The 22,477-nt window shown below is 35.9% G+C and overlaps 3 protein-coding genes across 3 annotated transcripts; all 3 read right to left on the bottom strand.

The window, feature by feature from the left end:
* Positions 1-1,348: 1,348 nt before the first annotated feature.
* LOC103943842 (coatomer subunit beta'-3-like) lies at positions 1,349-11,400 on the bottom strand. The gene is made up of 26 exons (XM_048586068.1): positions 11,241-11,400; positions 11,047-11,067; positions 10,879-10,940; positions 10,717-10,771; positions 10,187-10,223; positions 9,769-10,094; positions 9,539-9,670; positions 9,274-9,422; positions 8,771-8,839; positions 8,425-8,575; positions 8,252-8,317; positions 7,459-7,647; positions 6,879-7,019; positions 6,714-6,788; positions 6,418-6,594; positions 6,186-6,277; positions 5,980-6,096; positions 5,512-5,626; positions 5,274-5,345; positions 4,805-5,001; positions 4,624-4,717; positions 4,326-4,432; positions 4,041-4,170; positions 3,424-3,592; positions 2,553-2,616; positions 1,349-1,774 (listed from the first exon to the last, which is right to left on the bottom strand). Exons 1-24 carry the CDS (start codon positions 11,241-11,243, stop codon positions 3,452-3,454), a joined length of 2,718 nt encoding a protein of 905 aa, XP_048442025.1. The 5' UTR covers positions 11,244-11,400; the 3' UTR covers positions 1,349-1,774; positions 2,553-2,616; positions 3,424-3,451.
* Positions 11,401-13,015: 1,615 nt separating this feature from the next.
* LOC103938837 lies at positions 13,016-15,238 on the bottom strand. Its single transcript, XM_048578181.1, has 5 exons — positions 15,029-15,238; positions 14,870-14,890; positions 13,908-14,003; positions 13,353-13,464; positions 13,016-13,319 (listed from the first exon to the last, which is right to left on the bottom strand). Exons 1-4 carry the CDS (start codon positions 15,236-15,238, stop codon positions 13,426-13,428), a joined length of 366 nt encoding a protein of 121 aa, XP_048434138.1. The 3' UTR covers positions 13,016-13,319; positions 13,353-13,425.
* A 398-nt stretch (positions 15,239-15,636) lies between these two features.
* Positions 15,637-20,039, bottom strand: LOC103943841 (probable sulfate transporter 3.5). Its single transcript, XM_009354201.3, has 12 exons — positions 19,671-20,039; positions 19,310-19,517; positions 19,008-19,179; positions 18,738-18,803; positions 18,029-18,142; positions 17,683-17,799; positions 17,418-17,544; positions 17,026-17,312; positions 16,569-16,759; positions 16,376-16,458; positions 16,164-16,240; positions 15,637-16,056 (listed from the first exon to the last, which is right to left on the bottom strand). The coding sequence occupies exons 1-12, from the start codon at positions 19,981-19,983 to the stop codon at positions 15,895-15,897; spliced, it is 1,917 nt and encodes a 638-aa protein (XP_009352476.2). The 5' UTR covers positions 19,984-20,039; the 3' UTR covers positions 15,637-15,894.
* Positions 20,040-22,477: the final 2,438 nt, after the last annotated feature.

Genomic DNA, 22,477 nt, shown 5'->3' with positions numbered 1-22,477 from the left:
TGTGTAGCTGCCAACAATTTTAATTTGGAGGGTTCATGGGCGAGCGCGAAAGAAATAAAACAGAACAAGTGTCCCGTTTTGGTGCCAATGTGCCATGTGGTGCTGTTTCATCTCATCAACAACAAAGAACTTGGTACCCTTTTAAATGGAGCTTATTTCTTGTTGTCATGATACAATGTGGGTTGGAGCCTTTGGAGCTTTAGCTGTGTTTCGAGAAATCTTCCGTATGTGAAAGTAACGTCGTGACGTAGTATTATTATTTTATGTGTTATGTAGTAAATAAGCAATGAATTCACATATTAAAGTCCGGTATTAATTGCACATGTGAGATAATAATGGGATTGATAAAACTTGTGGTTTGTTTGATCCGACCCTGGACATGAGAGAGCTCTGCCTAGGAGAATTGTATGGTTTCCCCACGCTTCATGGGACGGGCATCACAATGCTCTCGTCTAATCTAATCTCACCTAACTCACACCACCGTGCAAGCGCAAAAAGTAATTGTCACACTTTTTATCACACTCGCATTTTTATTGAACAAATCAAAAGCCAGTAAACTATCGAGAGACAAAAACAAGGCATAAATGTAGAGGGAAAAGACGGACGTGTACCCTAGTGTTATTTACCTAAGAACTACGGAGAGAAGAAATTAAAAGGGTTTGTACTTGACCTTATAGGAAGGGACCAAAAGCTATTTACCTCCACTAAAACCTTTCACCTTCCTGCAAGAATGATGGACAGAATAAATAAAAATAAAGCAGAAGATGGTTGCATTTGCCACCTGCTTCTCATGTGAAATTTATGGAAAGGTTCTCCAATTATTTCCTTTCCATAAACCAGCAAAAATGTCGGCACATGAAAACAAACCAACCTATTTAAGTTATATCATACAAACCCTAGCCTGTAGTTCCATAACCAGACTCAGATAATTGTGTCATAATTTATGAAAAAAATTTACATTAAAAAACACTCATTATAATTTCAAGGAACTTGTATATGATTAAACCCATGTCTATGTTGTTGACCCTTAATCAAGAATCTCTCCGTCTCTGACACAGAGCCGAGAGTGTCAGAGCCGGAGAGGATCTCAATTTGTTGAACCCAATGAACTTATAGCCGAAGCCACCAAACCAAAACACAATTAACGAAAACTTAAGATTCCAACAAATATTAAAATTTAAAACCCATCAACATAGTACTTTTGCAAGTTTGTTTCTTTAATTTTTCGGAATGAGATTCCGACAAACCTTTCGCAGCCGACGACACGCTAATTAGACGATAAACCAAATGATTGGCACGACCAAAACATTGTTTAATAATGATTACCAACTTGAACAAGACGCAAAACGAATCAAACTAACCTAATTTATATAATACGATGATGAACATTGAACAGGTTATTAGCAAACAAAACCAACTTCTTTTTCTAATGCAGAACAACACGTAATCCTACATGCTTACACATTATGATAGGGAGATTTCATTTAGCTGCAAAATCACAGGTCACACATGGGAAGCAATCAGCAATCCGCCGCCCGCCACCGGGGGTTTTCTCTTTCCGACATTTTATGCTCACCTAATAAAAGTTGTGTAATAATATAAAGCGACCAATCCGATCAAAATCTTTACCGGGTTCAATAATTACGAGAAGCTTTTTCTTCTTTGACATCTTTTGCATTTGTAAAAGTGTAAAGTGTCACAGGAATAACTGGTCTTAATAGGAACTACAAGTGGTGCTTTCCAGGTTGTACATGGGAGAATTTTACAAGTCACCCTGCAGAGAAAAGAAAAAGCGAAACTCTTGTAAGAGGTCGCGAACCTAAAATTTACAAGGAAGCACGTAAAAAATTAGCAAATATATGGGTCCTATAGATGGGATTCGATAAGTAGAGCTAACAATTGTAGAAATTATAAGATGGAACCCATGTGATGCTGGAACGCCAAGCGTTTTTGGGGACACGATTTAAGATGCATGAAAATGCTTAATCCTAGAGCAAACAAGATCTTTTGTAAGAAGGTATTAGGTTGGATTAACAATTGAAAGGGCTCAACTAACTTGGGACAAAGTTCAAATATGAAATTTGTCATAGGACCGGACCAACCCTCCACCGACTGAAATTTAAGTTAATTGCTCAAATAAATACAAGACCAGATTTTGAACTTAGTATGATTAAAGTTCAGCTGCTTGATGAAGCTGGACACAGATTGAGTAGCTGCTAGTGATTCCCAATATCCTACTTGATTCTAATTGTTTAAACTATATACTAAACAATTTTGTAGAGATGAAGACAATTCGACATAGTATGGCCCAAGCCCTCGTTTAGTGATGATGTTTAATTTGAAACTGCACTGATCTTTCCAAATGCTGAGTGATCTCTAAGGATGTAGACAGATGAGCAAGCTCGGATGTAGACAGATGAGCAAGCTCCGATGAAGGAACCAGGAAGTCATGTTTATTTATTTTTGTTTAATACGTGAGCGACTGAGTAATATAGGCTTGTAAACAGAACTTAATAAGAAAATATTTAATATGGTAAAGACATTTATCTTACCTGAAGATTGGTGTGTAACAGCTGGAGCTAGCTGTTTAAGAGAACTATTGATGTGGCTTAAACACTGCATTTTCAACCCAGAAAACAGAAAAAGAAAAACTATCAGCATCAATTGACTTCTAAATAACATCAAATATTAGATTGTTATGATGTGCATCTGTAGACAGATGATGCTCTACGATATTCGAAACACCACCAAATTCATTATTAGACACAATAACGATACAAAGGGAAGCATGCTTCTTCTTTCCCCCCCTTCTTGGGCAGATGTGAGGAACATCAAACAGTACTAATAAAAAACTAAAATCTAATTCAGATTCAAACATGATATTGCTGACCAGATTTATAATTTCAAGGAACATCAAACGTTACTAATAAAAAACTCAAATATAATTCAGATTCAAACATGATATCGCTGACCAGATTTATAAGCAATACATGAGGAATCTTATTGGGCAAGTTTAGGGGGTGTGGTTTTAGTGTGTTTTAAAGATGAAATTAACCTCAAATATTTGTATTCAAATATTTTAAAGATGAACTTATCCTCAAAAGATATGAATTGGCAATGCATAAAGGGATATATATAAGGAAAAAGAAACGTGCCTAAAACAGATTCAGGAAAACCATATTTACTAGGCCAAGAAAGCTGGCCATTCATCGAGAGCTTGTATAAAAGCTCTGATGATTGTTATGGAATTCAAAAAGTTACTAGGTAAAAAATTAACGGATGCTTGATGAAAAGCCAAAAATAAAGATTGGACTCACAACGACAATATTGAGAAAAAAGAGAGCAGCAGCAGAAACCACCATAGCAACAATATCAATAATGATAGAACACCAAATTCAAAATTTTGAGTGCTGAATTAATCACCAGAATATTCACACATCCACAATCGCCTTTAGGGTGATGAAGTAGTTTCATCATTTTTATCCAACTCTTCATCCTGGTTTCCATTTACAAAAACAACACCGTTCATGGAGTCAGCATCCTCCTCAACAGCCTCTCCTTCACCTTGATCTTCTCCATTCGCCTGCACATCCTGAAACGAAGACACACAATCCAATTAAAAAACCGGTAAAATCATCCCTTCATGGAACAAACATTAGAGGTTTTTAACTAAAGAAAAGCTGAAAGAGAAGTCTTTTTATGGTTGACAATGCTTCAACTACAGAATAAAATTCCTAACGTACCATCTACAGTTGGATAGAATCACCAATAGTGTGACAAAGTTTCAAAATGCAAGAGGCAAGAAACAGAACTGTGTTTTAATCTCCCAAAAAGAAAAAAAAAGGCCAGAACAAACTTTAGCCGCGGTTTTGTAAGTTCAAGACCTTATTTGAACTTCTGCACTCTCAAAGATGAGTTAAAAAGTGAAGAAATACTAATAACTATGTAAGCAAGTAACTCAGATGTGAATCAGCTTTATCATTGATTCAAGAATGTTAGCTGGTTATAAACATCTATTTGTCATCAATTGGACAATTTACCTCATGATCCAGATCTCCATTTTCGATTGTGGCTTCTTCATCAATTTGCATGCTTCTGAACCTTTCCACTAGGTTGGTGGTTGGCTTCTCAGCATAGACTGGGTATTGTTCAGCAGGAGGATAAATGCCTCTGCAAATGACCACAAACCAATCCACAATCATCAAACAAAGCATAAGCACAATTTATTGGCAGTCAGTAATAAAGGTGATATCTACTCTACTGCAGCGCTAAAAAGTAGAATGTTAATGACCCTGATGTTGAACAGTGAGATGAAGGGTGGATACCTATTTTCTGCATCTTTAGACTCAAGGGCAAGAGAAACCTGCCAGTCCTCGAACAAATTAGGATACTCTTGCGGATCGGCCAATGATTCAGCAGCTTTTTTATTGACCTGTCATATTGAAAATTAAGAATATTTTAGAATAATCAAATATTTGCACAAATATTTCCTTGCTTCAATTGGTGGATAAAGTAGAGTATATAACAATTTTCCGTTGGTATCACTTCCTTCATCTCACCTATACATTTCACTTAAAAGAAAAGCATCATGTTCATGAACTAAAAAACATGCAAAAGTTTAACCTTGTTCAGGTCATTTCTCCAAATTGAAATTATCTCTGAGACCTTGCTTGGTAGGTAAGATCGTGCCATTAAAGCTGCTTCAGGTATCCTTTCACTGTAATGAAAGATGCCAACGCTTTAACATACAAAAAGGACAACTTGAGAAATTGAATGGTCATAATTAGGGTAAACAGAAATTTACCTTTCCAACAACAGCTGTATGCATTCTTCCAATTTACCCAGCATAAATAAACAAAGGAATGCAACATTATTCTTTCCTTGCTCTTTGGCAAGGGATGAAAGTTTTGATATTCCTTGGGCATCTCCAAGAGAAGAATAGAGAAGCAACAAGCCAGAAAGGTCCATTCCATTTGATAGACAATCTTCAGCCAAATCAAGCTGCATAACCCATTCAAGCATATGAATCAAGATTTTGAATGTAAAAAAAATGTGAGGCATCATAGATTCAAAGGTGTTTAATCATCAACAAACTCATGACCACAATTGATAACAAAGAATATCTAGTTCTTTCAAACAAGACAAAAGTCCTTTATGATCCCCTTCAATCACGATGTTTGGATGAGTAACTCAGTAGTCTCGAGGTGTGAGTGAATGAGGGTCTCTCGGTTTGTTTAATGGAGTTCAAACAGAAGACAGCAGTAAGGGAATACCTTCCCAGTGGACATAGCTAATTCTCCCAGCCGCTTCCATTTGGATTCACTTTGGGCTCCTGTAGCAATTTCCTGCCAGAAAGAAGAAAACAAAATATCTTCAAACAACCAATAAATAGTTATTAGAAAGAGTTTTTCTGTATAAAGGAATTACACACCACGATTTCTCTTCAAATTATCCAGAGCAAACCTTCCTGACAACTTAATAACAACAATTAACTAAGTAAACAAATCTCACCTTTGCAATCTCAAGTCTACCCAGCTGTATAGCAAGATCAAATTTGTAGTCAGCGTCTGTAGCCACTTCCAGTGCATCCTCCAACATACCTCGAGATTCCAAAAATCGAGCCACACTGGATAAAAGCAAAATTTACATCAATATGTCAGTCAATTTACAAAAAAAAAAAAAAAAAAAAAAAAAAAAAAAAAAAAAAACGATCACCAAAATAACAACTACGTATCAGGAACAAAAAAGGAAACACATGTGATAGAGATAGTAAATCAGGAAAAACGAATATAATATACTTGTAAATCAGATTATTATATTAGGATCCTTTTTATTGAACTAATAATAATTATACTTGTATGAGAACCAAAAAGCAATATGAAATGCGGTTTTAGGTAAGAAATGGATCTGGGTTTTAAGCTATATCTAATATCACTAGATGGTGCACAACAGTTGCCCATACAAAATATGGTTTCCTACCTATTATGTTGCTCTGGAGGAATTGTTGGAAAGATTTGCTTTGCATGCTCTAAATCTCCACGTATAACAAGTGTTTTGTACTCGATCAAGCTGAGAAGCAAGGTGTATCCAATGACACTGCATAGGTAACAATATTAACAAGTTAAAATAAACACTCCGAAGTGCATGAGTTGACCCCCCTTCAGAACTGCAGCTTGTACACTCACTTAAACTCTTTATCAATTAGAAAGAGACGACTTTGATTGGCAAGATATCCCAGCAAGTACATGGGCCGGTCCAGGTGAAACATTGTGGTCACCTGAAAAGCCACCCAGTCAAAACAGAGCACCATCTCCAAGTTTTTTTTTTAATGCCCTAAATAATATTCTGAGAACAACAGTGACATAATAAAAGTCTGGTCCAGAACACTGATTTTAAAAAGCCACAAATTTTGTATACCTCGCCACCAACACAATAGTTAAGTCGCCAAGAAGCGTTATTGTAAACGAAACAGTCCCCGACCCATAATCCAGTTCTGACACGCTCATTTATTTCATAGAGGAGTTCAAAAGCATCCTCTACACCTAGTTCATCAACTGGCCTTCCATTGTCAAAATAGGATGAGACTACATCCCTCTGCCAAATCAACCACACTAAGTTAATTATATGAATTACTTTTAGCTCAGATATACAGAAAAAACTATGCAAATGCAAATGAAGATGGGATAGGAGAGCTTAAATGGGAGAACTTTTACATCGTATTTTAGAATGTAGAATGATGAATCACTCGTGATTGCCACCAAATCGCCACTATCAGCCCAATAAACATTCTTGAACAGTCAAAGCAACCAAAGGAATGTATTAGTACCCATGCAGCCAGAATAAGAAGTCTGATAATCAAAATTTCGTATATGTTACACCTTAACATTGACATCAATACGTCTAATCAATCTGCATTCCGCCCAGTCATAGAAGCATATGAAGTCATTTGAGCGCATTGCCAATAAGACCCCTCCATAAATATGTTCTACAGAAAATGTTGGTCGAACATTCTTCTTCTCCTGAAATCAAATTTTAACTCGATCAGATTTGAAAACAAGGCAAATATACTGTTAGGGGAAAATTCCATCTCTTTTCATAGACTACGTATCTGCATGAATTAGCCATTGTTTTAATTCAAAAGGCAATGGTTTTTTAAGCAAAGAATAGATCTGCCACCCGACTCATAAGATGAATACAGAATTTCTGATAAGTATTCTCACTTCCAAGTTCAAACATTGCATCATTCACTAACTTTTGTCCAAACTGATGTCTACAGTTTAACCAATACATTCATTGTCCCTATACAGTCAAGGCATTGCCTTACTCGTGTAAAATTCTAGAGAGCACAACTTGTCGAGGAAAATGGGGCAAAAGAGAAGTGTTCTTGAAAAAGTAACATTAGCAATAACTTACAGGAATTTATTAATGGAGAACAAAGGAGTTAAAAAGGTTCAAAACCTGGAACGTTTTGCTATAAACTTTTATCCTTGATGTAGTTTCCCTAACAGCACATTCTCCATCAGATGACCAAACAAATTCCAATGCTGAACCAAAGGATCTATTTCTCCATGCTAAAGCTGTGTATATTATGTACTCGCCATCTCCACAGACAACAACAAACCTTCCATTGGGGTTGTGCTTCAAACTCTGAAGTCAAACTCAAAATAAAATCCGTTTGTCAAAACAATGTAATTAAAATTAGGCGTTTAATAGTCAGTCTTATAAGAATCTACAAGTGTGGGCGGTTTTGAGAAAAAAAATAATAATAAAGGATTTGGGACTTCAACAAATTGCTAAAGGTACGGAATTGCTTCACAGCTGATGCCTTGTTAGTTGTGACTTGACCACAATTTGATCAATTGGAAATTCAAAAAAAATTATAGTATAAGGTTGGGTGGACACGAGCACAGTCACACCCATACAGAACTTAGAGCCAAAACTGAGACTCAGAACAATGAGGAGACAAGAATCTTGTTTCAAATTGTTTCAAACCTTCCTCACTCTCCTCTATATCTCTTCATGTTAACATAAAATCTCTGCAATAGTAATGCATCATGGTTAAAAAGCCAGATCCACAGTAACTTGAACTGATGTATCATGCGCATTCATGAAAAGAGGACTGTTCTGTCTACTATGGACAAGACAAACATCACAGCAGAAAGCTTTGAAACACCTTAACAATGTAATAAGGTAGGTAAGTTGACCAAAAAAAAAATCACTGGATTAATGTTCCTCAAACAGATAAACTTACTTGAGGATAAAGGTCACAGGTTCCCAACTCCTTCACGGCCAAAGGCAATCTTTCTCCATCTGTAGCCTGAGTTTTACAATCATCAATGTTTATAAATTCAAGCATAAGAATATCTAGTTCTAGAACCATGTCAGGCAGAATGATCAAAGTCTGAGGAAGTAGGGATATTGAACCTCAAAATCTGCTCCAACGCTTTTGATATTCACAGTTTGAATCTCATTATGCTTTGCCCAAATAATTTTTCCACCACTATCCATGCTAGCAACTGGTACTTCTCGACCAATTTTAACCATTATGGCTCCTTCATCATAACCAATTACAATCCTGTACGCATGTAAGAGATCTTATGAAACCATCACATCAAACTATATTATAGTTCACAAAGCACCCATTCAGATTTCAGCATTCCAAGGTATTGTAATAGTGAAGGTCTGGTCTTACTCAATAATTTACTTCAAAAGCTAACTAATAGTTTGTACACATAGAAAACAAATAAAAAATAAAGACAACAAGGCTTACCGGCGTGAACCTTTCATGTACCCAAAAGCCCAAACACGTTCAAGTCCATAATTCAATGTGTTTTCAAGCCTGCAAAGTAATTATTCATGTAAAAAGAATTCCCTTTTCTCTGAGAGAACCAGTAAATCAACAAAATGATAGTGTAAAACATGGAGAGGCATAAAAGGTACGACAGAATCCAATAGCCTGCCTGTAAAAGGAAGAGAAACATAAAATGCAAACTGAACAGTATGTTTTATTCATTAAAGACCTAAAAGAAAAATACCATTTAATAAAAAGTAGGCAAAGTCTTTCAAGAATGCAATATACTAACATAACAAAATTCTCATCACAAGGTCTAGGTGCATTCCGGGCAAGAAGGCAAAACACTATTTTATTTTCCGAGCCTTAACAATCCAAAGGCAAACAAAATGATCCTTGGCAACTAAGAATAAATGAAATTGACAATAGGACATCCAAAATAGCTGAAACAAACACTTGTACACTTGAAATTTAAAACTTACCGATAAGTGGTTGAGTGCCATATTCTAACAGTTCCATCCTCTGAACCAGTAATTATAACTGGAAGTTCTGGATGAAAGCAAACTGCAGATACATTGTGAGTATGTCCATCAAGTGTCTGAACACAGCTTTTTGTCTGATAGTCCCACACCTGTTTACATAACTTCCGATTACAGTGTTTTCAAGATAACTATGCATGCATGCATGCACAAACAGTGAAGGTCAGTCCACACAATAACACTGAATTTTCAAGAAAATGGTGTGTACCTTTGCTGTATGATCATCTGAACCTGTGATTAAGTATGGTTTATCACCGCCAGTGAAGTAATCAACACAATTTACCCCTTTCGAGTGAGCATCCAATGTAAAATTTGGGTCAGGGGAGACAAGATTCCAGATCTGGAAACAAGATAATGACAAACAATTAATAGTATGCACAACTGATTATTTTCTAATATAAACTTACACGGGTTACTGAGGAACATTTCTAAACCCACCTTTACAGTATGATCCAAGGAAGCACTTGCAAAAGTGTTGGTGTCTTTAGGGTTAAAGGTCACTTGCATCACATAGTGAGAATGTCCTTCAAATATCTGAGTACACATCCAACCTTTTTCCCAATCCCACAGTTTGATAAGCATGTCATCGGATGATGACAAAACATATGGAAGTGTTGGATGGACAGCCACACATCTAATATAGTCCGAGTGTGCTTCAAAGACTTTAACTTTATCCATTGTATTATAATTGTATACACGAATGAACATGTCATCAGCTCCAGCCACTACCCACTGCTTACGCACTACAAACTTTGCTGACCGAACTGCAAGCAGTAAATTTATACATCAAACATGTTGATTATGATGTTTGATTATCTAGAACATTGAGCTAATACGAAAACTAACGTGCAATTACCTGGCAAATCAGTGACTTCAAAAGACTTTGCCATGCTCTGTATGTAAATTAGGAAAATTACAGTCAGCACTAACATAATTACACCCGCAAAAGATTTGATATCAAAGAAGCCAAACATATAAAGTCTCACAAGGAAAGAATCGATCTTTGAAGTATGGATTGTCCAAAGACATCAATGATGGTCAAGAGCAACAGAATAAGGTAATTTCAACGGAAGGAGGGACCACCCGTATGAAACATCTTAACCTGTGCCATTTTGAAAATATGAATTTTTCATTCACTAAAAGCTCAATTTGTTAGTCTTAGCGGTCACTCACTTGTTGTGTTCTCGACTAATGCAGCCTACTGACAATAAAGAAAAGCTTTCTATGACTGTTCAATAATCACACAAAGAAAAGGAGTTTCCAAGCACGGCAAATACAACAGAGAAGCGGTAATTTGAAAATGCAACCATGTCCGCGAGATCAAACCCCGAAGCAAGTAATGTGTTAACCCGAGACAAATACTAGAATCCGACAAGTGTGACATACCTGTGACTGGTAATTGAAGATGTACACAGTTCCGGAATACAGACTCGCAAGGATCCTGCCACAAAGATAAACACAGTATAAGTAGGCCTCACCGATTCGAAACAAATTCACAATTACAGAAACAGTGAAAGAGCATAGTATGTTAGGATTGGTAAAAATTACCATGGCTCAGATGGATGTAGATCCAAAGACTTAACTCTCTCGGTTCTTTGCACAAATTTCCGCTGCATAATTCGCAATCACAGTAAGCAGAATATTGAAAGCTCCGAAAACGAAAAGCTCAAACTTGAAACGGATAACACAAACTGAACGAAACTGAGGGAAATCTACCTTGATATCGAGCCTGAGAGGCTGCAAATTCAACATAGAAACAGCAGAAAATTGGAGTAAATCAGTGAAAATTCACCAGAGAAAACAGTAAGAAATGCAGAGATGAAGTTAAACCAAGTAAAATCTTGAAATTTAGAGTGAAATTTCGGTTCACATTTTCAGATCCGAGCCGAAACCAAAATCTGGAACGTTACCATTTTTGGAGAGCTCGAGGAAGTCGGTGCGGAGCTCCGAAGAGGGAAGATGGAAAGAATCGGCGGTGAAGAGATCGAAGCGAATTGAGTTCAGAGTTCGAACGGAGGTGTAAGTCTTGTGGGCTCGCACGTTCAGTTCGCTCGCAAAGAATAACAGTGCGTGTTCTTCTCAGAGAGAGAGAGAGAGAGAGAGGGAGAGAGGGCTAATGTAGGCTTTGGGCTCGGGCTCGAGTCCAAATCTATATTTTGGATTTGCATTTGGATTTAGATTTGGGCCTAATGTTACGTCCACTATTTTTCTTGACTGCAAACCATGGGCTTGCGCTTGGGCTTGAGACTCATCGACATGTAGTTTTTCATTTATTTATGGGTAAATTACATTTTCATACCTCAGGTTTGGAATCTATTTCAATTCCTTACAATATCTTCAAAATATTTCACTTTTCATACCTTAAGTACTATTTTATTTCAAAATACCTCCGTTACATTTTCCATCCATTGGTCCGTTAAATGCTGACGTGGTTGCCAAATGTATTCCATGTGGCCAAAAAAAAAAAAAAAAAAAAAAAAACTTGAAAACGCAGAAACCCACCCCACCCCATAACCCCTCTTCTCCCTCCCAAGCATCCCAACATCCCTAAACTTGCAAGAAGAAGAAGAAGAAGAAGAAGAATAAGGAGGAGGAAAAAAAAATCCCAGAAATCATCTTCGAGCGGGGGGTTTTTGTTGGGGAGGGGGTGTGTGGAAGGTGGGAGGGGAGCTGGGTCGGGGTGGGGGAGGGTCATTGGTCATTGGGTGGGGGGGGGGATGGAAGGGAGCTGGGTCGGGGTGGGGGGGGGGGGGCAGGGGACGGGAGGGATAGTTTCAAATTTATTTATGTTTTTTTCCTTTCTTCCTCCGCTTCCTCTTCTTCTTCTTCTTGTTGCAGATGTGGGTCAGTTGGGAAGGGGGAGGGATAGTTTCAATTTTGTTTTTTTCTTTCTTCCTCCCTCCTCTTCTTCTTCTTCTTCTTCTTCTTTTTCTTCTTCTTTTTCTTCTTCTTCTTCTTCTTGCAGGCTGTGGGTCGCTGTGTATTTCAATTTTTTTTTTTTTTTTTTTTTTTTTAGGTGAGAAAATTCAGGTTTTGGGTAAGGATTGGATGGGTTTTTGGATGGGAGGGAAGGTGAAGAGAGTGGGGGAGAGGGAGGTGGTTGGGATGCTTGGGAGGGAGAAGAGGGGTTGTGGGGGTGGGGTGGGTTTCTGAGTTTTCAAGTTTTTATTTTTTTATTTTTTAATTCATGTTTTTTTTTTAAAAAAATATTTATTTTTTTTGCCACGTGAAAGACATTTGGCAACCACATGACATATATGTGGCAGTTATGTCAGCATTTAACAAATCAATGGATGGAAAATGTAATGGAGGTATTATTTTGAAATAAAATAGTACTTAAAGGTATGAAATGTTTTGAAGATGTTATAAGGAATTGAAATAGACCCCAAACTGATGAAAATGTAATTTACCCTTTATTTATTTTGGAAGCGAGTTTCATAATTAGCTACAATACATAAATGTATTTAATACAATAATCATCTGACGATCAGATATAATTCATGTGAATATATATATATATATATATTTAATACAGTCATTATCTCACAGCCAAATTATAATTATATAAAATCCGTTCTCTTTTTTGGTTATTCTGCACAATTGGATTTTTAGTTGTTCAATTGAATAAATAAATAAAATCAAGGAATAAAAACAAAGACAAATGTGCAAGATAAGAAAATAAAAGTGTAAAAATCGTTGCGTTTTTATATATCTACTTTATCAACAAAGAAAGTGCAGGTCTAGGCCTAATCGAGTTGGGACGTATGTGTTCTCTTTTTGCACTCAAGTTGGCCTAACCCATGTCTACAAATCTTTATTCAAATTGTACATGCCGTTTCAAACATGCATCTCGATCGATAATACCTTCATAAAAGTAAAAGAAATTTACAATTCCATCAATCATGTGCAAAACCAAGAAACCAGCTGATAAACTTGGCAACTGGTGTGGCATCACCTGGATGGTACGGAACCAGGGAACCCAAATTCATATCTGGTGGGCGAGCATAGTACAAATGCTTCATGTCTGCAACTTCTTCTGCCAACTCACTCTGATGGTTATTCATCAGATCTTCATTCGCTACCATGACTAAGGGCTTACCAAGCTGCAAAGTCTCGAATACATGCTCCCTGACACTGCACCACAGCAAATTATATTCACATCAAACATCAACGAAAATAAAAATGGCTCACAATCAACAAAGTTTTTATACTTTTTACAACGTGACAAAGTGTCCGTGGGCGAGCATAGTACTTTTTATACTATTTTGACAAAAAATCATTTAAAAAATGATGAATCCAAAAACTAGAGGGGAAAAATAAATTTTCTGCAGAATATAGCACTCGTCAACTAAATTTAGAAATTATAGACAAGCGTCGCATTTACGACAAGAAAAGAGATGAAACTAATACATTATAGCTACTCAGATTCTAAGTGATGAATTAGCGCTGCAAGTATTTTAGCTGAAGACGCTAAAGCCAAATATTCTTTAAGAAATACATCAGTATCTCTGCAAGTCTTCTATTATTCAGATGGTAAAAACATGCAGAAAGATAAACAGACGCTATCAGAATCATACCTGCATGACTGACACAAGAGATGCTGCTCTCAGATGGTCTGCAATGCTCGAAGAAAAAGTGTAGTCAACAGCAAGGGGCTCATCTCCTCCTTCAGCCTGCATTATAACAATAATGTTGAGGCGGAAAGATGTTGCACAAAGTATGTCTGACAAAAGAGAGCATAGAAGTCATTTAACTTAACATTCCTCCATTCTGTTGCTACAACATTACTAGCAACCAGGCTATTTCAAAGTAGTAGAAAACCAAGCAACGGATGAATTCTTGTTTGAATTTATGAAGCACGGACAAACTAGTTTTTTTCTTTTAACCTCTATCTGCGTAGGAATTGAATATCAACACTACAGCTACCCATAAACCCAAATCTAAAATAGCAAACTGGATAACGCATTCGTTTACAAATCCACTTTGCACCACTAAAGTTTGCTACTTTGCAGTAGATAATGAAGAGCAGCAACTAATCGCATAACTCGGTTGAGAAATATCTTCGTGGGAATGTAGGATCCGCGGCCCATTTGAAAGAGAAGCCGAGTATACCAACTCTTGTTTAACCTCACGCGTATCCACCTCTCGATCAAGAGCATCAAAACTGGTAGTTCCAACAGTTACAAAAACTATCTTCTTAGCTTTCACATTAACCTCACTATATCCCATCTGCAATCACTTAAGTTTCTGAAAAGCACGAATCACTTAACCCTATAGCTAATCACGGGCAGCAAGAAACAATATCACCATAAAACAATTCAGGAACAACTAGGAATTATGAGAAATAAACTATTTTCCAGGAAAAAAAAATTACATTTCTAACAGCAGTTTTGATAAACTAAAATTCTCATGAAATCCCAACTTTAAAGAATTCAAGAGCAGCATCAAAATAATAAGTGAAAATGCACTGATTAATCATAACAAAATTGATAAAATCGAAACGGATAACACAAACTGAAAGAAACCGAGAGAAATCTACCTTGATATCGAGCCGGAGAGGCTGCAAATTCACCATGGAAACAGCGCAAAAATTGATGAAATTATCAAAATTCACAAGAAAAAACAGTAAGAAAGGCAGAGATGAAGTTAAACTAACTAAAATATTGAAACTTAGAGTAAAATTTCGGTTCGCATTTACCATTTTCCGTGAGTTGGGAGATGAAAGAGCTCGAGGAAGTCGGTGCGGAGCTCCGAAGAGCGAAGCTGGAAGGCCTTGGCGGTACAGAGATGGAAGCGGATTGAGCCCGGAGGCAGAGTTCGAATGGACGTCTGAGTCCTGTGGGCTCGCACTTTCAGTTCGGAACAGAGTCCAAAATAATGTTTGGGTTTGGACTTGTAGTTGTGTCATGATTCATGATTTATAATTTATTTATTTATTTCGAAAATAATTTTTACACCTTCTTTTTTTTCACTCTGTACTATGCATTTCCAGTCGTTGAATTGAATAGAATTAAAATAAATAAAACATTAGATGAGAACCAAGAGAAGAGTTGACGACAAAAAAATGAGGGTATGAAAATCGTTGTTAATTTATATTTGTATTTAATAAATAAAAATTGCATGTATAAGCGTAGGATCAACTTGACTAGAATAATGTATTATTTCTGTATTCAGATTAGCTTAACGCACATCTACAACTTGCAAGCTACAAGAAAAACTGCTCCAACTCCAAGCCGGTTTTAACTACAAGAAAATCATGTATGTTCTGAACTCCTCTCATACTTTGGTTTTCATTGTTTCAAAACAAAGTAAAAGTTCCAAATATTTGATCCATGATCCATAGTATTGCCAATAAGAAAAGAGTAATACTACACTTATTTCTTATCAAGTAAGAAAAATAATAATTTCACATCAGAGAAATAAAATTCCACTTTTCCCCCTCAAGAACAAACCCCAATAACAACAACAACAACCAAGTGTAAATTTCTCGGGGTACCAGCAACTGCAGAATCGAAACCCAGAACACAGCATCAAACTTATTGTATGCGCATCATCGCTTGCGGTTTATGATGAACCTTCGGCTTCACTGGACTTGCGAATCGAAAACTTGCAATTTACGATTGCATCCTCGATCGATAAGTAGATATTTTCTTTTCCGATCTTGTCTACGAAATGTGACGTTTGTATTTTCTCCATCACCTTAATCCTCGGGTTTATTATTCCCAGCTAAAATGACAAACAAATACAGAAATTATCTTTTATTCTCGTTATAATTAACTATTAAGACGAATAATTGATGAACAAGTACATGAATGCATGGATTTCATCTTTACCTTAATCCCTCTTGCAGCTAAGGTTTTGTGTACTTCCGCCAACGTTTCAATGCCAGTCATATCGATGGTTATAACTCCTACGAAATCGAGTTTGAAACATTTAATTTAAATTGGAGAAACAGTCATGAACGATGCAAAAATAAAATAAAATAAAAATTATCAATGAGGTAGGGAGATTTGAAGATGCGATATATAATCAAGTTTAATCGTACCTGACAATTCGAGCAAGACATGCTCAAGCTCGCCTCCGCTAGCATCTAATTGTTCTTGCTCATCCCAAACCCATCTCAAAATCCTATTTCCAAATATATACTAATTAGAAAAATTTACTAATAATACTATAATTTTAGTTAAGCAATATCATTAATTTTGAAATGTATAATATAAGCTAAACATAAACATTACCTTTCCCTTATATAGTTGCCATTTGCAAAGTAGACTGGGGAGCCAATTTGTAGTACCAGGACTCCTGAATTCCTCGCAGCTTCTGGATACTGCTCTATGTCACGGTAAATAACCGAGTCTGGTATTTTTCCAAGCTTACAAGTGCCAGGCCTAGCCACATAAAGGAGAGCTCTCACAAGACCAAGTACGATCTAATCAAACAAAGACTCACTAGGTTAATTCAAGATTAAAACCCTAATAACATTAATGAATACGTAAATGGCTACAAGCCTGCCAGTGTTTTCAGAAAATCAAAAGCACTTGTTGAACTTAGCATAAATTAATACACTCAAACACGTTTTAGGGTTTATGAATTCTGAAAGCACTATGGAGAAACAACTATCAAGTTCTTTTACAAGAGCATTTGCACTTTTGAAAAAGACTTAAAGCATAAACATGTGTGAGAAGAAGTGCTTACTGAGATACCGAGACCGATGTCCATGCTAATGAAGGCAACACCTAAAAGGGCAGCCATGCAGATGACGAAGTCAAACTTGTCAACCTTGAAGAGTTCATAGACTTCATTGTATTTGATGAGTCCAAGCATGGCGGACATAATAATTGCAGATAAAGCAACAAGAGGGGTGTAACTAAAGAGAGGAGCCAAGAACAGAAGAACGAACATCATAAAAAGTGCCATCACTGCGTTTGCCATTTGTGATCTTGCTCCCGCATTGTAATTCACCGCAGTCTTTGAAAATGGTCCTAATTAAATTATAATACAAAATTAATCAAAGAATTATAAAATATGTGAACAGTGATTAGTGAAATCAATTGGAGATAAGCAATTTATATGTAAATATAATATACCAGTAGTCAAGTAACATGAGGTGAAAGATCCAATAATGTTCATGAAGCCAAAAGCTATCATTTCCTTATTCCCGTCAACTTGTTCGTTCCTCATTATGGCAAAGCTCCTTCCAATTGCTATTCCCTCCTGAAAAAGGTTATTTGATAATTAAAATACGTATTAAACTAACCTAGTAGTAACTAAAAACTAAAGTCTCCCTTAATTTAAACCAGAAATGAAAATTAATGGGAGAAATAATTATAGGTAGGTTAAGGTCTTTCTCACAGCCAAAGCAATAAGGCCAGTAATAGCCGCAGCCTTCACAACAGCCGGAAAATATTTTTTGTCAAAGGTCAAATATTGAATGGAAGAAGGATTGATCCCTTTCTTCAAGTCTCCCACCTAAGAATAGAAATCGATAAATAAAAATAAGAAAATAACAACAAAAGAAATGAGATATGAAAACTAAGAGACCATCTTTTATGTCATGAATACACTTTCACTGTGACATTCCGTGCCATGAACGTCTTTCTCGTAGTTTTAATACAATTTGAATGGAAACCTTTGCTTTTATTTGTATATTAACTATTCTATTAATAAATGAATATTTGAAACAAGTTAGCACACTTACAATTGGTATTCCATGGTCTTTTGCATGGGCAAAATAAGCAATAAGGCACCCAACAACCACCACGACAAGTGGAGTCATAGCCGACACCCAGAATAGCTTTGGTTTTCTGTTTCTCTGAAAAGTTAGTGAACATCATTAATATAGAGGAAGAGTAATTAATTATTTATTATTTATATACTACATTTATTTATTGATCACAAGCAGTGACGAAACCAACATGGAGGCATCGGCTGCCACTGACTCTTAACAACCTCAAATATCTCCCTTCCGAAATTTTATATGATTCCTACAATAGCTAAGGCAAACAAAATAGAGAGAGCATTTATTAATATTTTTTATTTATTTAAAACCTACCAAAACTACAACCTTTCCAAAATAGGGAGAGCTTTTTAGTTGGATGATAACTTGGTTGAATATAATGAAACATGAATGGAAATCAATGGTTGAATGATAACTTGGTTTTATAAAATGATAAATGTATTTGATTTTATTGATAATGATGTTGTGATATGATATTCCTAAAATATGAGAACATGTCTTTGCCAACTATAAATTAAAGTATATTTAGTTGTTAGAGGACTTTGTTCGTAACCCATTATTGTAAATTCTAGCTCTGCGACTCACAAGATAGATATATATATATATATATATATTTTTTTTAATAGCAGGAACCATATCCCAGTGAGCTTTTGTTGAACAGAAAACTCACCAGCCACCTGGTAAACTGTAGTAAAAGGAGGAAGGTAATACCCAGAACTACACTCTCCCACCTCCACTGCAAAAAGAGGAAAAATATCATTAATTTTCTTCTTTTTATTACAAATGTCATTCAATTTTAAAGCGCGTCCATGCACCTAATCCACGCTACTGTGATTGTAATAATCGACATTTTAGGAAGGAATTAATCAACTGTTACCAAAATTAGGAAAAAAAACTATATATGCACTAATTTCGCATTAATATGTGGATAAGCACTGACCTCGTTTCTATGCTGGAATACTGATTTCAAAACGTTTACAACGTCGGTTTTGGTCGTGAAATTCTTCAACCCTAAAAAGCCCTTCAACTGTTGCAAGCAAATTATAATTGCAGTCCCTCCCATGAAGCCAGTGATGGTGGAATGTGATAGGAAATCCACCAGAATCCCCAGCCTGAATATCGACGACAATAACTTTTATATAATTAGGTTAAATTTGCATTAAAAGGTCACACACATATACATATACATATATATACATATACGGTACCTGTTTGTTTCCGTACTACACAATTTATTCTCACCTTAGAATACCCAAAGCTGTCTGAATAATGCCGGTGATAAAGGTGGCCGTAAAAACTAAGTGCAGGTACAATGTAGGGTCTGCCTTTGGATCAGCTACTTCTCCAATGATTTCGGCAATAAGCAACGAGCATGCTGCCACTGTTCCCACAGCGAGGTACTTGGAGTCTCCAAAAATTGCATAAATAAGAGGAGGAACAAAGCTTGAATCTACACAATTATAACACAACCCATTAATTATTTATTGGTTTGGTTGCACATAAAATTATCGAAGAAATATTCTCTTGCCAGACGCTGAACTTGGACTGTGTGTGCATATATTTTAGAAGATAATATTCAATTTAATCAATGATTCAGCCTTACAGAGGCCGATAATGGGAGGAATCTGGCAGAGTTTGGCGTAGCTAATTCCTTGAGGAATGGCGAGACTGGTGATGGTGAGTGCGGCAAGGACGTCGTATTGAAACGTTTTCAGACTGTATTTCGGAAGCCATCCCAAGATGGGAACGAAATATTGGAAACCCTTCCTGACCTTCCCAAGTGGTTTCTCATTTGCGAATGCCTTGAAAGGGTCGTCGGGGAAAAAGGTCTCCTTGAGGTCGGATTTTAAGGCGGTGCCGAAGCTTCGCGGAGCTGCGAAGCTGACTGAGCCGCTTGTTTTCGTCGTGGAATTCATGAAACAGGCCGAGTCAGTTCAGATAAGAGATCGTAAGAGCACGAGGAGAAAATAGGAGTGCGAGAGTTAGAGATATTGGTTGTGAGAGAAAACTACCCAAAGAACACGTACATTTATAGGAACAAGGGGAATGGTTGGAATGATGGAATGGGAATGGCCAAGATTAATGGGAATAGTGTGGCGCACTAATTTGACAAGTCACGGTAGTATATATGAACTTGGATAAGAACCTCTCGTGTCCGACTCAAACGATTTGATTTTATAGAAAATTGCAGTCAGAATATTATTAATGTGTGAATATTTCTAGATTACATTGTTAACTATTATGTTTTTGTATTTGTTCAAAATTACTATTTTTAGTAATATTAATCCAACATATTATGACGATATTGCTATTATTACATGCTTCCATAATTCACTATGATAATGTTGTGTGCCATGATTTGTGTTTTCATTTGGCCGGACGCATTTATTTCGTTAGTAATTCGACATGGAAGTGCTTGTTTATGATGGATTATGGATCTTTTATTTATTTGCTTTAGATGCAAATCTTTCTATCCATATTTTTTATACTAATTACCTTAATTTTGAATATAAGTAGTATTTTGTATTACCCTGTTAAAAGATAATGATAAAGACTGATTAAACAGATCCTAATGAACAAAAAGGCCAAAATACAATGAAAAATTATCACATTGATCTCACATATGGTAATATTTTGAATGGTGTAAAATAAAGAAAACTAAGTTCTGCTAATGGATGTGGTTATATCATATATTAGCAAATATGTCAAGTTTTTTGCATATCTCAGTCACACTCTCGGATAAGAATAAGATTAGTGAATTTAACATTGACTTAAACATCTGCCTATATGGATTATTAATATGTTTGGAATTGGATTAACCTTTTTACCTAATAAAGTAAATTCTTTATCAATTGAAAAATGGTCGAATGACATGTCCCACAAATTTTAAAACAACTTGTTGTCCTAACCGACCCAAATCCTACCCATCGCATTTCCAGTGCTTGTGGGACAAATAAACCAGCAAAGAAGTACCGTATTTTTCTGCTAAGTAGTAATTAATATTGGATTTCTTTCTTACAAGTAATGCACTTATTGAATCACACGAGAAAAATATAAGAGCATGAGGTAAAGTAAAAATGTACATGATATGTAAGTTTCTTGCGTTTCATCATTCTTACATCATGTAAACTTAAAAACTAAAGATACAAGAGTAAGAAAGGTACTAATCGTCTTCTTCTCTTTTTCTTCAATCTCGTGGATACGTAATGGGAATACATGAAGCATTTGGTTTCCATAAAACATTCAGATTTCATTGTTTGTCGAAGGTGGCACACACAGTGCCGCATATTTTGTACATAATGTTAGACTATGAGTATAAGTGTAGGTGTATTTGGCCGGATGTTTGAGTTCAAATTAGTATAGAATTCTTAAGAAAAGAGGATTACTTGTTCTAATTTATATGAAACTGAACTAATTAGTACGTAATAAACTGGTTTTTACCACATTGACAAGGAGACTTTTTTAGTATTCTATATGGATCCTAATAAGAGAATCACATGGATTAATTGTTTGTATAAATAGTGGTCAATGATCTCATAGAAAAAGGCTCATTATTTGGACCAAAGATCTATTGTTTGGTTGAGCATATTGTGTGTTTGGCAGAGAGGAAAAACGTACTATTGAAGTTACCTAGCTATAACTTCATCTTCTTCAATTTTTTTTTGAAGGTCATATTATTCTTACACACAATTCACAAGAGTGTGTGTCCTCGTTGATTGGGCTAAGGGGAAAGAGACAATTCACAAGAGTGTGTGTCCTCGTTGATTGGGCTAAGGGGAAAAAGATCCTCTCTGGATCTCTCCCTCCAAAGCCCAGGGATCAAGTGATCCTGATCTTAAAATTTGATCCAACAGCTAAAAATATAATAGTTAGTAAACTTTTTTAAAGTTATAATAATTTTTTGTCGTTGAATCAAATTTTAAGGGCCCGGATCACTTGATCCCTGGGTTTTGGAGGAAGAGATTCGGAGATGATCTCTTTCTGGCCTAAGGAACACTCTTAGCCAACATTATAAGTTTTATTTTGTATAAATATTATTTACACTAATAGGATGGAAGATAAAATAGTTGCAAATTCGCCATTCATGAAATTCGAAGATATATCACTTACAAGTAACTTAATTAGTGTAAATATGTTTTATTTTTTTGAGAAAATTTGTGTAAATATGTTAATTTGCTTCCACAAATGCCTCCCAAAAGTGTGTTCTTTTTTTTTTTTTTTTTTTTTATAATAATTTTTTAAATTTTTTTATACAGCCTCCCAAAAATGATTTGAAATAAGGGTCACAACCAAATAAAACCTTCCTCAGTTAACCAGAGAAATCCATCCTTTTGAGTTTGAAACGCAACTATTCGGTGAAGTTTTGTGTTTTAATCTTCAACAACTCACAGCTAACTTTTCAGCATCATT

This window comes from the organism of the source record quoted next, unplaced genomic scaffold (assembly GCF_019419815.1).
Source record: "Pyrus x bretschneideri cultivar Hongxiangsu unplaced genomic scaffold, Pyrus_bretschneideri_v1 Contig1, whole genome shotgun sequence".
Taxonomy (NCBI): Eukaryota; Viridiplantae; Streptophyta; class Magnoliopsida; order Rosales; family Rosaceae; genus Pyrus; species Pyrus x bretschneideri.
The sequence above is the reverse complement of the archived record's forward strand: the minus strand, read 5'-3'. Positions and strand labels throughout refer to the sequence as shown.

Coding starts and splice junctions, on each gene's coding strand:
- LOC103943841 (XM_009354201.3), bottom strand. CDS start 19,983: ATGAATTCCACGACGAAAACAAGCGGCTCAGTCAGCTTCGCAGCTCCG. Junction 19,180..19,309: donor ACAGCTTTGGGTATTCTAAG/GTGAGAATAAAT, acceptor GTCGATATTCAG/GCTGGGGATTCTGGTGGATT. Junction 16,057..16,163: donor TAGCTGCAAGAGGGATTAAG/GTAAAGATGAAA, acceptor TTGTCATTTTAG/CTGGGAATAATAAACCCGAG.
- LOC103943842 (XM_048586068.1), bottom strand. Junction 7,648..8,251: donor CCTGTGACCTTTATCCTCAA/GTAAGTTTATCT, acceptor GTTTGACTTCAG/AGTTTGAAGCACAACCCCAA. Junction 6,789..6,878: donor GTATTGATGTCAATGTTAAG/GTGTAACATATA, acceptor TGACTGTTCAAG/AATGTTTATTGGGCTGATAG.
- LOC103938837 (XM_048578181.1), bottom strand. CDS start 15,238: ATGACACAACTACAAGTCCAAACCCAAACATTATTTTGGACTCTGTTC. Junction 14,004..14,869: donor CTCTCCGGCTCGATATCAAG/GTAGATTTCTCT, acceptor GTTATAATGCAG/GCTGAAGGAGGAGATGAGCC. Junction 13,465..13,907: donor CTCTTGTGTCAGTCATGCAG/GTATGATTCTGA, acceptor GCTGTGGTGCAG/TGTCAGGGAGCATGTATTCG.